This window comes from Lygodium microphyllum, chromosome 29 (genome assembly GCF_053477565.2).
Source record: "Lygodium microphyllum isolate KBCC chromosome 29, Lygodium_microphyllum_v1.1.10, whole genome shotgun sequence".
Taxonomy (NCBI): Eukaryota; Viridiplantae; Streptophyta; class Polypodiopsida; order Schizaeales; family Lygodiaceae; genus Lygodium; species Lygodium microphyllum.
Window position 1 is genome coordinate 8,797,751 of NC_141163.1, and position 16,061 is coordinate 8,813,811.

Below are 16,061 nucleotides of genomic sequence, written 5' to 3' on the forward strand. Positions count from 1 at the left end.
TTCTCCTACTGGTGGGTTTATTTTGATTGTTAGATATGAGTGAATTCCTTATTATTTACAAATAGTCCTTAACTTACACTCACTCGATGTATGTGTGCGTGCTCTCTTTCATTCACCGTGTGAAATCAAGCCTTCAGTTTTTCTCAAGTGCACTTCAAGTGCTGAAAAACAATGTGGGTGCGAATACAAAGTGACAATTGCAGCTCTCACACTCTTGTCTATGTACTCGGCCTTATGGGGCTCTAGGCTCGATTCCTGGCCACTTCCTTTGGTCTCTAGGGTCTGTGCTATGTGGTTCAGCTTGCTCAGGGTCAAATTGGGGTATGTTGGTTAGCCTACGGCTCTAAGTGTGCCAAATATGTTGATATGAGCATCACCACTATTCTTGTTCATTTGGATGTGATTTCTAGGGTTAAATTTTCATGTAAGACTTTCGATGAATTCTCCTGTTGCGGGTTATACTCTCTGTCATCTCGGACACGATAGATTTGTCAGTTTTGATATGTCAAAATCTGGTCTGATTCTACAAAGTCCGATTCTGGAGTGTCCAATTTTAGGAATCGGATGTCCGATTTGACAGGCGTTCGATTCTAAATGGTCCGATTATGGAATGTGTAATTCTCAAAATCGGACAAATGGGTTGGTCCGATTGCCAAAATTGGACAGGGTGGTGCCAGAGTTTGATTTTCAAAATCGGATGAGGTCACAAGTTCGAGTGTACGATCCTCAGGGTCAAACACATGGTAGTGGTCTGATGGTTGGGGTGTCTAAGCTTGGCATGTCCAAGTGTTCAAGTCCAATATAACTGCGTCTAATTGGACAAGCCGTCAGGTTGGTTTGAGTGTTGGCCATCTGATTCTTGGAATCAAATGGGTGTAGGGTGTTTGAGCATTCAATTCTGGGAATCAAACCCTTGTAGACTATGTTCGATTCCGCCACCACGCAAACAATAGCAACAAAAATCGCTTCATGGCAACAATTTTGGCCACGCCCACAAGCAAGATTCTGCAGAATCCAAGGATAGATACATAAAAAGATTTCTACACACCTGATCCAAGCAAAAAACTCCTGTAGCCACCGATCAATTCACAAAAAGCTCCAAGTCTTTCACAAGCGCTCTCTCTCTCTCTCTCTCTCTCTCTCTCTCTCTCTCTCTCTCTCTCTCTCTCTCTCTCTCTCTCTCTCTCTCTCTCTCTCTCTCTCTCTCTCTCTCTATACTACAAACCTAAAAATGAGGTCTCACTTTGCTTCCCAAGGTCTTACACTCTTGCTGGACTCAATCTTAATCTTTTCCATCACTCTTCATATGATTCTAACACCTCTAAGCACTCTTTTTTCCCATTTTTTTCCTATTTATGCCTTCTTTGGGCCTATTTCTTAACAGAATCCCTAAAGACTTTTCCTTTGATTTCTTGGTCCTATCCTACTCTAAATGTAACAAAAATCGAAAGCAAAATACTGAAATGGTTCCTCCTACTTGCCTAATCATCAAAAACCCAAAATATTTACTTCTTGCAAAGATTAAAAACCCAAAATCCCCTACTATTTTAAGCTCCGGTTCAGGGATGAAACCTTTACTTCATCACTCTATTTGAGATGCGCAAGTGCTCAAGCTTGAATCCGTTGATCCCGACAACGGAACCAAAATATAGAGGTGAGCTCATGCTACTCGACTGCCAAGACCCACGGACCACTTATTGTTCAAGTGTTTCAAGAGAACACCTATATCTATCTCTCACTTGATGCCCAAACAAGTTGCCTCCTCCCTCAAGTATAATAGTAGCTCCATGATTCAAGGTGCAAGCTCAAGCATCCTCAAGCCTCCACCTCCAAGCTCCATCTTCCATAGCCGCATGCGAGACAAGAGAAGAGAACAGAAGAGAATAAGAGAGGAGATGATGGGGAGCTTCACCTCCAAGATCTCTCACCCTCACACACTCACTCCCTCACACTCTCACACTCCCTCTCAAGCACACACAAGCAAGCAAGAAGAGAAGAGAAGAAGATTAGTCCACTTTGCCACACACCAATGAATGAGCTCCCCATTCACTTTTTGAGTTTATATATAAAACCCTAAATCCCTTTTGGGTAGTCATCCCCTTATCCCCTTTTTTACGCGGCTATGGCTAGGCCCTCTTTCCCCTTGTCCTCCTATCTTCCTAGCTTCCTTCCTTCCACCCATCTACCTTTACAATTTGCACAGGAGGGAGCATGGCGCTCTTTTACAAAGAGTTTTAGGGGCGCCTTCTTGCATTTAAAAATGTGCTTTTGCCTTTGACTAGCTTTTGAGGTCGCCCTTGCACTTTCTTCCATTTTCCTTCTTACTTCTTTTGTTATATTCAATTTCCTTCTTGGTTGCCTCTTTTGACTCCCGGCTTGCGCTTTTCCACCTTTTTCACTTTTTCTTGTGCTGAGGTTAACGATTTAGATAAAAAAAAGAGTGGCAATAGTCAGGCCTCTTCTGTTGTGGGCTTTTGCTTGATTAAAATCATAAGTACCCTAAGATAATTATACATAGTAATAAAGGTGAGGTTGGGGCAAGACGAAAACTCAGTGAGGAAGTGCATGATAGATGGGTGGATGTCTTACTTAGTGAAGATTAGGCACTCCTCTGTACTCCCTATGTTCACAATGTAGATCCTTGGAAAATTGTACTTGCCATGCACATCTAGGTTATAATCTACTCCTATTCTCCAAAGATATGGTATGTAGGTGGGATCAATGCACTCGTTTTGGTATGCTGCTACAAAAGGCCATCCAAGCATCAAGGTTGGAATCCTAGACACATCACTGCCATTTTGGCTGGGCTTCATATCCATTGACGGTCTTTGGAATCTCCCAAGCCTTGTCTTGCTAATAGTCTGTGAGCTCTCTCTGCTACCTTGTAGGGTGTCCTGCTCTTTCTTCTATCCATCTATTCCCTAGTCATTGGGTGAGCTGAATCACCTTCTCTACCACTCTTGGATTCAATACCCTATTTAAGGAGCAAGGGTATTGGAAGGAGAATTCGAATGGTTGGCATTTGATAGTTTGCACTTGAATTTTGTGCTTGATCTCTAATTATTGTCTCAGTTTTTAATTATATGATATCATTCTCATGGTCTATTCTCTTTCTATGGTTCTACAACCATGTTAATGTATCATCTCTATAGTTCTTGATGCAATTATTTAGCTCGATTACAATGCTTATAGCAACAATGTAGTCTTGTCTTACATTCTACATATAGATTTAGGGTTGTAACACTCATCAAGTCTCAAAATGAGAATCAAAGTTCATCTTGTTAATGGCTATCCCACCAACACTAACAAATGGCAATAACCAACAAAACCATATTGATGAAAAGGAAAAACCAATCAAGAGTCCATTGTCAATAGCATCAAAGGCATCTAGTAATCATAATAATGACTACCAAGTATGTAGTACTAGAATTGACCCACTTTTAGGACTATGCCTATCATAGAATAAACCATCAATCCGACATACCTATAGGCTTGAGTGAGACCATCATCATGGGCCTAAAGCTATTGGATAATAATTTTAACTTGTTAACTCACAACTATCATTTGATGGACTTAGATATTCTAGATAGCAATATAGCTAAGGCAGTGAAAACCCTTTCTTGTTTCCTACGAACTTGCAATTATGATTGGATGGACTTAGATATTCTAGATAGCAAGACAATTGAGGCACTGAAAATACTTTCTTGTTTGTGGGAATAGTATAAATTTATATTCAAGCATAGCATCATAACAAATGAATTGATAGCAAAACAAGTATCAAGAGAAAAGGCTATGCATGCTCACTTGATCATCCTTCCTCTCTCTCACTCTCACTACTCAAAGAAAGCAATTAATGGAAGCAAACAAGGTGAATAAGCATACAAATGAATGGAGAAATGGTAGCCCTCTTCTCTCAATGGATCTAAGGGGTGATGATGCCCTCTCCTCTCAATCATGAGCTCACAAATGAAGCATAGAGAATATAGGAATAAGAGAAGGATAAGCCGTGTTCAAGTTTGCAACCATATGAATGATTTTATTTTATTTTTTCCCACCTTAAATATGGTTGGGTTCTTTTGCATTTGGGTGCCCTCTTCTTCTCTAGATTTGTGCTTAGACATTTTGCATGCTTGTAGCCTTTGGGTCTTTTAATTCCATTAACTCATCAATGTGTGGCATCTTTAGATCTGTACAATTTTAATTTACAATTAGCATAAGAGTGAGCATAATGCTTAAGAATGATTTTACAATAAATGTTTGGTGTTCTTGGGTATTAAATCTGATTTCCCAATTCAACCTATGGCACATGGTGCCTTCATGCCATTTTTGGATTTTTTTGCATTTTGAGATGCACTTTCACTCTTTGGTTGGAATTTCATCACTTTGATGTGGTCATGTATTGTTAGGAAATTGTCCTTTGATTTTTGCTTTAAATTTGTCCTTTGTATAGCCATCACCTTTCACTTCTCTTGTAATTGATATTGAACTCTTCGTATAGCAAACCTTAAAGGGCCAACATTTACCCCCTCTTAGAGGAGTGCAAGTCCCTTGACGTGACAACTTGAAAATTGTGCTTTGATTTTTGCTTTAAATTTGGCCTTCATGCACCCATTGACTTTTACTTTTGTTGTAATTGATATTGAACTCTTTGTAGCAAACCTTAGAAAGGGCTGACATTTACCCCCCTCTTAGAGGAGTGCAAGTCCCTTGGCATGACAACTTGAGATTTCTACCATCTACCTTGCACAATACTTTTGGACTTGTAGATTATTATATTCCCTTGTGCAATAAGTGTAGCATGTTGCAAACTCTATAGGGGTGATTGAGAGTGGTCTAATAGTATATTCAAGTAATGACATCTTGACCTATGTCACTAGAGTAATCCATGTCATATAGTCTAATAGAGTAATCCATTCCAAATGGTCTTATAACAACATGAATGACATAGGCCGAGTCATCTATTTTAAAGTGGCATGATCCTAATCTACTAGCCATGTGAAGCTCTTCTTCGAGTAGCATCCTATCCGAGAAGGGATGGTGCATAATATCATCGTCTAGAGGTCTATTATGGGTTAAGTCCCTAAATGACATCAAAGAAACATAGGTGGGATCGTACCCATTTGTCTTGATTGCTCATTGTTGTTCAGTCTTTTTCATGATTTGAAAGCTAATCCTTTTCCACTATGCTCACTAAGTAAATTACTTTTGCAAAAAAGGGTGATTACAATTTTGCTAAATCGTCCAAGTCATCTACATCTTCTTGTGCCTAAATAATTGGGTTTGAAGGATGAGAGGGAGAGAAATAGAGAGAATGAGCTCACTTTGTCTTGGACAGACAAGTGAAGGACAATGATTTCTTACACACGAGGGATGTGGAATCAAGGAGTGTGGAGCCACAAAGAAGAGTAACCACTGGAATAAGATGGGCAAGGGCAAATTAGGCTCTTCCACATCCTCACACTCTTACCCCATTCTGGTTGCATGACTAAGGATGTAGTAACTAAGGAATCTCTTTTTTAGCTCTAATGATGCCATCATCCTTGCGAGTTCCTGGATGAGAGGAGGACTTTAAGAGGGTGGTGGTGGGGTTTGTAGACCTTGAAAATTTCTTGATTTGGTGAAACTTGAGTGAGGCTTTCCATATATCTTAAATTAGTGTGGTAGCTCAAAATCTAAGAGTGAGAGGTTTGAACAAACAATTGATGCCTACTCCAAGTCTGTTATCACATGGGAGAATGCTTCAACAACGTGCCCGAGAAGCTTCTTACTCCTAGTTTGTTTTCACATGGGGGAATGCTTCAATAGTGCCACTAGGGAGGTAATCCACGGTCGTGATATGCTTTTGCAAGGCATTAATCAAATGCATCATGTGGTCATTCCATATTTGGTCAAATTTATATATAGGACCATTATTTTGTGCTTTAGTTAAATCTCTCATCTATTGGTAAGCTTGGCAATATGGCATTGGCTTAGAGGGGGTAGACAAGGGGGATAAGAAAGTTTTACATTCTCAAACAAAGGTGTTGGTAGGTTTTGGAAGTATGTCCCAAAGATCTCCCCATACCCAAATACCTTTCTTATTCAATTCGGCTCCTCCGAAGGTCTTGGTAGGAGGAGAGAGGAATATAAAGCTAAGTTAGATGGAGTCATGGGCAAATCAAATCGACTTTGAATGAGGGGATCTTTTGAGAATCAACTAAGGTTTGTAGTTGGTCTCGGTCTGACAAATACCTTGACTAAGAGAGAAGGCACTTTTAGTGGTGAATCCAAAGCTATTGAAGATTATGTAGGAGGTCTTTATATCTAGGAATGTCTTTGAGACAAAAAAGCTTTTCAAAGAGTGGATGACATTTTAACCCACTTGGTAGCAAGTTTCAATAAGATTTATAAGATTAGGGTGACTCATCCACCTTCAGTCTTGAACAACATAGGTGTTCTATGCTAACTTGGGGACATTATAGTTATTAGAATCAACCTCCCATAAGAAGTTTCTAAAAAAGGATTTTAATTATTGAAGGATAATTTGCAGGGTCGGGAGGGGTTTCTAACAAACTTGAATATAGATGATTGTAGGGATGACAATGTGCTTGATAATTACGGTTCTAGAGGCAAAACCTTTTTAAATCAGATTCTGGAATTCAAGAGTGAACTTGAGCTTGCACATCACCCAATCCCATCTTTCCTCAATATTTATTGCAAGCCCATAGGGATGCTAAAAAGTCTAAAAATCTAACCTAGGGATTTGACAACCACTATCTATGAGCCAATAAGGGGGGTCTTTAATTCAATTTTTGATACCAATCTTATTATGATCCATCTTAGATTCTAAAGCAAGACAAAAATAAAATAAAATCCAATAATCCAAAAATGTATTTTTTGGATGAGGGTCATGGTAAATTTGGTATCATCATCAAACAAGTTAAGGATCATGTATCCAGCAAGTAAGCAAATGAACACTTATGTCGAACAGATTTTTTAAGAGGAAAAAGGAATGCAGCTTTTTCATTGATGCTACCCTAGAACTAACATCACCAAAATGGTGGAAATGTAAATAATAAACTTCTTGCCAAGATCCATGTCTTGAAGAGAGTGGAGAATGAACCTCCACTCCTATCTATAAAAGGCTTATAAAGGTTTATCTTAAAGAAGATGTAACCTTGATTGTTTTTTTAAGGACATTCAATTCCCCCCCCAAAAGGAATCATGGCATCAAGAATATGACTACCTTTATAAAACCTTTTTAATCTATCCTAATCATGTATCTGAGTGAGAGGTAGCCTCCTAGCTATGTCTTTGGAGAAAACTTTGCATGTTGAGGATTATAGGTATGCTTAATGACAAGACATTGGTCAGACTCTTATTTTTCAAGATACTTCCCTCTCTTCTATGGCTCAAGCTACTACTCACATAGCCAACTCATTCTCTAGTTGTAAACCAACTCTATGATTTCCCACTCAATCCCATGAATGTGGAAGAACAAAGAAATCTTAAAGGTTGCAAAAGACTAGTAAAACTTACCTTTCTTGTTGAAGTCTAATCTACAAAAGGAGATCTAATGGCCTCTTGATTCAAAGTATGCTTGCTTAAAGCTCTCAAGCCACATCTTCAATCTAATCAAGCTTCACCTCCATTGCCACCAAAGAAGAGAAGACAATAGAAAGAATAATGGATGCATGAATGGAGAAGAGGCTTCTCCTAGAGTCCTCACACTATCTCCCTCACACACACACGCACACGCGCGCACGCACACACACACACACTCTCTCTCTCTCTCTCTCTCTCTCTCTCTCTCTCTCTCTCTCTCTCTCTCTCTCTCTCTCTCTCTCTCTCTCTCTCTCTCTCTCTCTCTCTCTCTCTCTCTCTCTCTCTCTCTCTCTCTCTCTCTAGCTTTGTTTATGGTATAAGAAAGAAGTTAGAATATGAAAGCAACAATTCAAGTTTGCACAAATAAGAATGAGAGATTCTACTCATTTTACACATTTATATGCATATGTTCCCCTAGCAGATGGCCTCAACCCATATCTTCTATCAAGTCTATTCCTCTAGTTTCTTACATGCCCTTTGGCATCTATTGTCACTTGTGGCATGAACTTTTTATGACTCATTGACTTGCCTTCTTATTTACATTACTTGCGAGTTTTTGGTGCATACATGAACATAATTAAAATACAACTATTACTTTGGGAGATCTTACACTTTGCACAAGAGCAAGCCTAGCTCTTACTTTTTAATAAAAATGCTCTAACAAGATATTGTAAAATCTAACTGAGATGTCTTTCATGTAGACCCCTAGTGCCTAGGATTGGCACTAGGATTAATTTCATAAATTTCAAAAATGTATTGTAATGATCTCTAGTACCTCACTCAACTTCCAACTTGCTCTCTTTAGCTTTCAAGTTGTGCTTCCTTTGATTTGTTGGCTACCATTGACTCCTTTGACCTTAACTTTGAATGTCTTTGACTAGATTCTTCGACTTTGATTTCGCAGCCTTCATCATTTGAGGTTAACATTGCTATATTAGTGCGAAACATAGTAGCACATGGAAGTAAGCACTAAAGATGAGCACTGCTTAGGAGAAAAATTATGTAGAGATAATGGTTGAAAGATGAAGCTACTAAAGAGAGGAAGTGGTATGCAATGTTGTTGTTGATGGTTCATTTGGATCATTTGAGGTATACCTACAATGTAAACTTTGTGCTCTTTGCCCAAGTGTTATGCCCAACCATATAGGGTGATGCGTGATATGTGGTGCAAAATTCGGAGATAGTTCTAATGCTAGACGAGCTAAGACTCCCTAGGTATATCCTAGACTTGAGGACCCAACTAATGGAAAGGGTAGATACAATGTTCTAGAATTCATGATAATAGGTTTGTCAAGCAAGAACCAAGGTTTCATGCATTGATGTGCTTTGAATTGTACCAATCAAGTGTACCACCATCAATGATGCAATCCTTTGCAAGCCTCGTCACCAATCACAACCTTAACTACCACCATCCTTTGTAAGCCTTGCCACCAATCACAACCTCAACCACAACTATATACCAAAGTACCCAAACACGTTCGTCAACACCAATAATCATTTCTCTAGCAAACCATCTCATTGACATCCTAACATTCTACACCGATGGTCCACACTATAGCATGCTACCTTTGATGACAATTGCCAAGGAATTGGTAATCGTCTAGGAGGGGATGAGAAGGTTGCAAACAATTGCTATTCACTTTGACTTAAAATGTGTTCAAAAAATCCAAAGCACATGTAAAAGGGAAAAGGAATGGGCACAAGCCTAGTGGAAAAAAGGGTGAGGGTGCCCGAACACTAAACCTAACCCTAATGTATAAAACATGAAAATTTGGACAGAGAGCTCAATCTTGTGTGTGGAACTTTGGAGCTTCCACTTATCTTCCTTCTTGTACATCTTCTTGCACACCATTGCTTGAGAGTGAGGGGGAGAGTGTATATGTATCTATGTGTGAATAAGAGCTTGATTGAGGGATTTGATGTGTGAAACTCATCTTTTTATATTGCTTACCTTCTCTTGTTCGCTCTAGGTTCCATAACTTGGGATATGGAGTGTGTGAGTGTGTAAGGAACCGTTCGGGAAAGCTCTTCTCCATACACTTCTTCATCGTCACCTTTTCTATCTTTTCCTCTTAATTGTTGGAGTAACTACAAATTGATTGAATCAAATTCGAAGAAGTAGAGGAATCAAATCAAGGAGCACCACATGGATTGTGAGGCTACCATCAAACCTTTAAAGGCATTTAGACTACAACGTAATGAAGGTAAGTAAGTGAATATCCTACAGCTCTCAAGTTATTTGATTTTCTTGCTTGCATTAGGATAAGGAATGTGAGAAGAGAACCAAATGGCTTGGAGTTTAGAGTATGAGCCAACTAGGTGTGGAATAGTTAAGCCACAACTATATCAAACTCTTGAAAGAAGGTCCCACTTTTGAGCTCTCATTGAGACAACAAAGTGAGTGTGTGTGAGAATGAGGGACAAACGAAAGTGGAAGATTAGGAGAGAATTGGTTGAAACAAAGAAAACACAAAATACTAAAAACCTAATTTCAATCAATATGCATTCACATTGCATTCTTTTCATTTAGGAGAGAATTGGTTGAAACAAAGAAAACATAAAATACAAAAAACCTAATTTCAATCTATATGCATTCACATTGCATTCTTTTCATTTAGAGGGCAAGGTTGCAAAGGGAAAGTACTTCTATAATAATATCACTTACCTTTACTATTATCATAATGCTAACTAATGTTGGCCTTGCAATATTAAAATAATAAGCTCATGGTGTTGAATTTACAATTTTTAAACTCTTAAAGGTTAGCCTTACCCAACCTCTTGGCCTACTTGGGTTCATCTCATAGCACCATCTATACTTGTGACATGTCCAAACCCTCAAAACCTCTATACTTATGACATGCAAGACACATTCTTAGAGACCTCTAGCCTTTTATGCAAATTTGCTTATTGGAGATTATGTATCGACTTTGTTAGCCTCCAGGGATCTTAATATTGAAAGAGAGCATGATTCTCTATGAAAGAATTGTATCAAGTTATGTGAGCAACATGAGCCTAACTATAGAAGCTCTATCACAACACAATTAGAGGCGTATATTGTAGGAGGAGCACATTTCCCTTGCAAAAGGTGATTAGCTAGCTTGCTTTGAACTCATGCTTACATAGTTGTTTTTAAGACCACCTCCTCCAATCCAAAGTTGTAGGATTAATTGTTTTCTACTTCTAGACAACATCTGCTAATGAAATGCTACTTCTACAACATGCTATTCAACAAGATCACTATGCATTGCGTGTGGAACTTCCTGGGTCAAATGTTTCTTTGAGCCCTTCAAGGTTTAGTCAATAGACTACTACAAATGCAACCTAGAAAACTTCCTCAAGAGTAGAGTCCCAACTTAGTTCAATACCCCATATGATCTAAGGAGGATTACTAACCTATGCACGCTCTAGGATTTGCTTTGTGAGGACTTCTTGATCCAAGATATTTCTTGGAACCTTTCATGATTGAATAGCATACTACAAATGCAACTTGCAAAACACTCCAAAGTAGAGCACCTATCCTTGATGGATCTTTAACAAAGACCATTGTTTCCAACTTCTATTATAACATGTTAAATTAAATATCCATGTATGATCTATGAGTGTTGGCAATTGAGAGCCCTATCAAGAAGCCACTTAATGAAACATACAAGCTCAACAATTTGAATCCACTTATGGTCAATTGGTGTCAAAGGTGGCCAGTTGTGTTATGACCAAACACGCTAGTCAACCCCAATACCTATAAGCATTTTGTGTGTACTGTTTCCCATCTACCTTTCAGTCACCACCACCATAATTTGCTGTGCTCTTTCTCATAGGCATTGACACCACCACAATCTAAGTTTGAGGTTGCCATATTGTACCTTACTTTCCCATGTAGTGAATCTCATGGCTTCATGTGTGCATGCATTCATTTCTTGCTTTGCACACATTGACAATAACATGTCATCCACCATGCATGCCTGCCATGACCTATGGAGATTCACCAATAGCTGGCTTTAATGCACAATCCATCCAACAAATACCTTTCTTTCAATTGTGTGATATCTAGGGGCTAAGAGTCAGAATAAAAATAGATGCTTGCTATAGCTCAGGAAAAGGAAGTTGCTCCAATTTTTGGGACAAACTACTACCATCAGGTCCAATATCATGGGTAAGATGCAAAGTATGAAATCTAAGCATAAGTGTCACAATGTGATTCGAAACACCCTTGTGGGTTGCTCCCAATTTGAGACAAACTACAACAGGTCCAACATAATGGCTATAATTTTGGGTGTCAGCCTGACACTGCTGCTATTGATATTTGCCAGAGTAATCTAACACCAATAGATTTGATACCACGTGTAAAATTCACAGAAGTGATTTAGAACACAAAGTAGAAATGCAACAGAACAAACTAAAACAAAACATTTAATTCTGAAATTACACTTCACTACATTTATAGCAAATTGTTACCGCAAAGCTAGAGACACAAACTCCAACTCAAAAGGAAGCAACCACAACTTGCAACAACTGGGACTGTGCATAGACAGGTGGCTGCATCTGCATAGATACTGTCACATTTAACCCATCTGAACCAGTTCAGTATGCTTATGTTCAGCAAATCCACAGACTATTAAATTTCATTTACAATACTACATCCTTAATTGGAGGATTGTGAAGCAATGCTCTTTATGCAGGAGGCATCCGTATCTCCAAAGCAATACCCAGCACTCAGTATACTTGCTCATCTTTGACAGCTGCTCACGTGCTGCCATGAGCAGGCAAAGGTGAATAGCGTTGCGCAAAGGTCATCTAACAACTCTGAAGCACTTGTGCTTTTGCATGTCCACCAAAGCAGTGCCTATCACACACACTGTTCCCAGTAATCCCTGTCCACTATGAGTTTGCTTGCCCTTACAGGCAAGACACGAAGTTGCCATGGTAAGTGGTTCCACACCTCCTTGCTATGCCAACTTGTGGTTTTGCAAGCAGACCATGGGTCTATACAAGGGTTCACTCCAAGCAACCCTACTCACCACATCAGGAAGTACTCCAATTGACTTGTACAGATATTCAAAAAGACCACAACATTCTAGTGATTGATTTGCCCTATTAAACCTTCATTGTGAGCTATGACATATTCCTCATTGCACACAATATTTCTCTTTTCTCACATAGACATCCCAGTCTTTTACTTCAGTTGATACAAACCTTCCTTAAAAACCCAAGGTGGATAAAGACCAGCCAACAATCACCACAAGATGTACCTCCCACATCCATTCTTGTTGTATTGGCTTTAGCCAGTCCGTTCCTGTACAAACTCAAGGTGGATTTTACCGGCCAACAATCACCACAAGAACTTCACATCCCCACAAGCAATAACCCCCATATACTAACATTGAGTACCACACTTCCGTTTTGATAATGATCAATCTGTGGCAAACAAAGTGCTTCAGTAAGAATTCAGACTTGTCCACTTAAAGACTCATGATGGTTTGATGTTGTCACCTAAGGCCTGTCAAAAATGACTGGGAATAAAATTAGAGGAAGGCAAATACCTAGATCAAAAGTTTTCACAGCAAAGGCTGTAGAGAATACATGTGTAGCTTGTATGCTGCCACAAACCCTTTCACAGAATTTAGTAGGTGGATACTTGTACCTCAGGAATAACTTTGTAAACTTTCATTTCTGTATAGCCTTGAACTACATGAAAAATCTGAAGAGTACTAAACTCCCTTGATAAATTGCTATATAAATAGCATTATTGAACATAAACCATCATTGCTCTTCTTGGTGCACACTCATTACTTTTTGGTGCAGTAACACTCAATCACTGCTGTCATCACCATTAGAGGAGCCACAAAAATGTAAGTGTACTTTGTACATGTGTCTGACTATATATACATAGATTGCACATGCATTTGCAGCTTGGCATAGCTTGCGTACTTCAATAACCAGAACAGTCAAGCATTTTCATTATTTCCTTTGAAGTAGCAAACAATCACATGCATAACTTCTCATAAGTTACACAACCTACTAGTGCTGCTACTATGCATCTAGTGTAGGTAAAAAAATGTTTTTGATGTTACAGGAACACCATCTCAAAGCTGTTTATAAGATCGATGGTGTGAATAGCTAAAATAAGGGCCACAATTTCTGCTCACTTCCAAGAGTCTAACTTCTGCATGAGCACCCATGCACAGAACCTTTGTTGACATGGCTAAGGTTGTAAAGGTAAGATATGCAAGTGCAAAGTACACAACAAACATGTACAGCAAACTTATGATATTCTGAAAAGGCCATGTTATCCATTTGCCTCAGATCAAATGAGTTGTGCAGAAGCCAGCTAGTAGACAGCGCTTTCCAAAGCTTCCATCTGAATTGAGCTCTTCAATGGAACATATTCTCCAAGGTATGCTCCAAGATGTTCCGATAGCACAGACCAATCTACTATCTCATTGTGAAAAGATTTGCAAGCAAAGTAGAATACTGTCTGAGCTATCATCCCAAACAGAGTGACAAACGACAAGAGTGCAATGAGAGCAGTTCCAAGCAGGAACCGCAAAGCCTGATGATGCCCAAGTGGGCCATGATGCCTGTGCAATACAAAAACATGGAAACAAAACCCAATAATTCCTCCGGCGAGCAAGTAGATGAAGAATAGTATAAACGCCAGACCCGTCTTGCCCTTGATCAGAAAAAAACTCCTCTTCAGGGCTTGAAGCCCATAGCTTTCTTCCAACACAGTTATCACGCTTGCAAGGTGCCATATGCAACTGATGTAGACATGCAGCACCATGAAGAAGATAGCCAGCAGTACAAAGAAGCCAATGGTTAGGGGAATGTTGGCACCTGCAAGAAGACCCCTGAAGAAGACGAACGTGCGGATGGTGAGAGTATGGTAGAGGGCGATGATGAGGAAAACCCACAGGAATGTGCAGAGGAGCCTCTTCCACACAGTAGGCACGACGCTGAGGACCCTGCAGTAAGACAGAGACTTCTGAGTGTACACGCAGGCGACGCTGTACACAACAGCAGCAGTGGAGAGGAGGGAGAAGCCGAGCACGAGAAGAAGGTAGGTAACGAAGAAGAGGAGGAGGCGGGCCCATTCGTGGCCGAGGTCCTCCTCGACGCGGGCATCAGCGGCAGCGGAGTGCGATGGGTCTGAGATGAAGGCCTCGTCATGGCGGATCTTATGGACGATGGGGCCAGAGACGAGGTGGTGGGCAAGGAGCATAAAGGAGAGGGGGAGGATGAGAGTCGCGGCGAGGGCTGAAAAGAGGCGAGCATGAACGCACAGCAGCCTCTGCGACTCTGCGAGGATGCCTCCGAGACGCCGCTGCAGCAGCGCCATAGGGGTTTCATCTCCCTCCTCCATCTCTTTCTCTCAGGGCCCTCTCTCCTCTTAGTCTTCTTCTATATCTTCTCGCTTTCTCTTCTTCTTCTATCTGTGTCGCTGCCTCCTCCCCCCCGACCCCCTCTCTCTCTTCTCTCTTCTTCTATCGGTGTCCCTGCCTCTTCCCACTCTGTTCTATAGATCCCTACGTCTTCACGGCACGCGCTCCCCCCCCTTCTCGAGCAAGCCCTAGGCTAGTCACACGCCCCTTTCGAGAATTGGTCAACCCAAAGAAACAGTGCCTAGTGAAAGCCCCCTTGGAAAGACTTTGGCCCTACCATCCCATCACCGTGATTTTACACTTTAAGAACTTAGGGCAATGGAGCCAATCCAATGTCGTTTGGAATATGGTCTCTTTGTGATTGTAATGAAAATGCAAGACTTGGGATGAGACAAAAAGAGGAAAGCTAGATCTTCTAGCTAAGTGGAATCGCAGCGTGTTTGCAATCACATAAGTAGCAAAACAACATGCCAAATCTCTTGCTAATGCTAAGAAAAGGGATTTAGCTAACACTAACCAAGTTAGGAATGATTTGCTTTCTGTTATTTCTAGTACTAACGTTGATGTTCTCTTGTTCAGCTCTTGCAGGACTGTGAGAATTACTTGGTAGGAAAAGAAAATGCTAGAGTACAAGCTACAAAAGTGTCGAGGGTATAGGTGCATGTGCCTATGCCACCCTATATATTTACTTCACACACCATGACCGCACCTTTGTATACTGCAAGTGTTGAGGGTAAGGGCGCATGTGCCTATGCCACCCTATATTTACTTCACACACCATGACCGCACATTTGTACACTGCAAGTGACGGGCGCCTATCATTGTTACTTTATTATTTATTCTTTCAATGACTATTGAATAAGGGAAGGTCAGTCACACATTGTGACCGTTGGAGTTCCCACATAATATGGTGTCTCTCTCTCTTGCTCTCTTGCTTCATCCACCATAGATCTTGCTCTACTCTTGCTTTTGCTTCTATGCTTCCACTTAGGCTCTACCTTTCAACTAGTATCAGAGCCAACCATTCAAGAAGCTTCTTTATCCTTTGCTTTAGCTCGAATTCAAAACTTCAGCTCAAGGTTTCATAGCAGCCATTATTTC

The 16,061-nt window shown here is 40.2% G+C and overlaps 1 protein-coding gene across 1 annotated transcript; it reads right to left on the reverse strand.

The window, feature by feature from the left end:
- Positions 1 to 12,097: 12,097 nt before the first annotated feature.
- On the reverse strand, positions 12,098 to 15,100 carry LOC148010354 (uncharacterized). Its single transcript, XM_087671834.1, has one exon. The coding sequence runs from the start codon at positions 14,939 to 14,941 to the stop codon at positions 13,910 to 13,912; it is 1,032 nt and encodes a 343-aa protein (XP_087527960.1). The 5' UTR covers positions 14,942 to 15,100; the 3' UTR covers positions 12,098 to 13,909.
- Between the last annotated feature and the right edge of the window lie 961 nt (positions 15,101 to 16,061).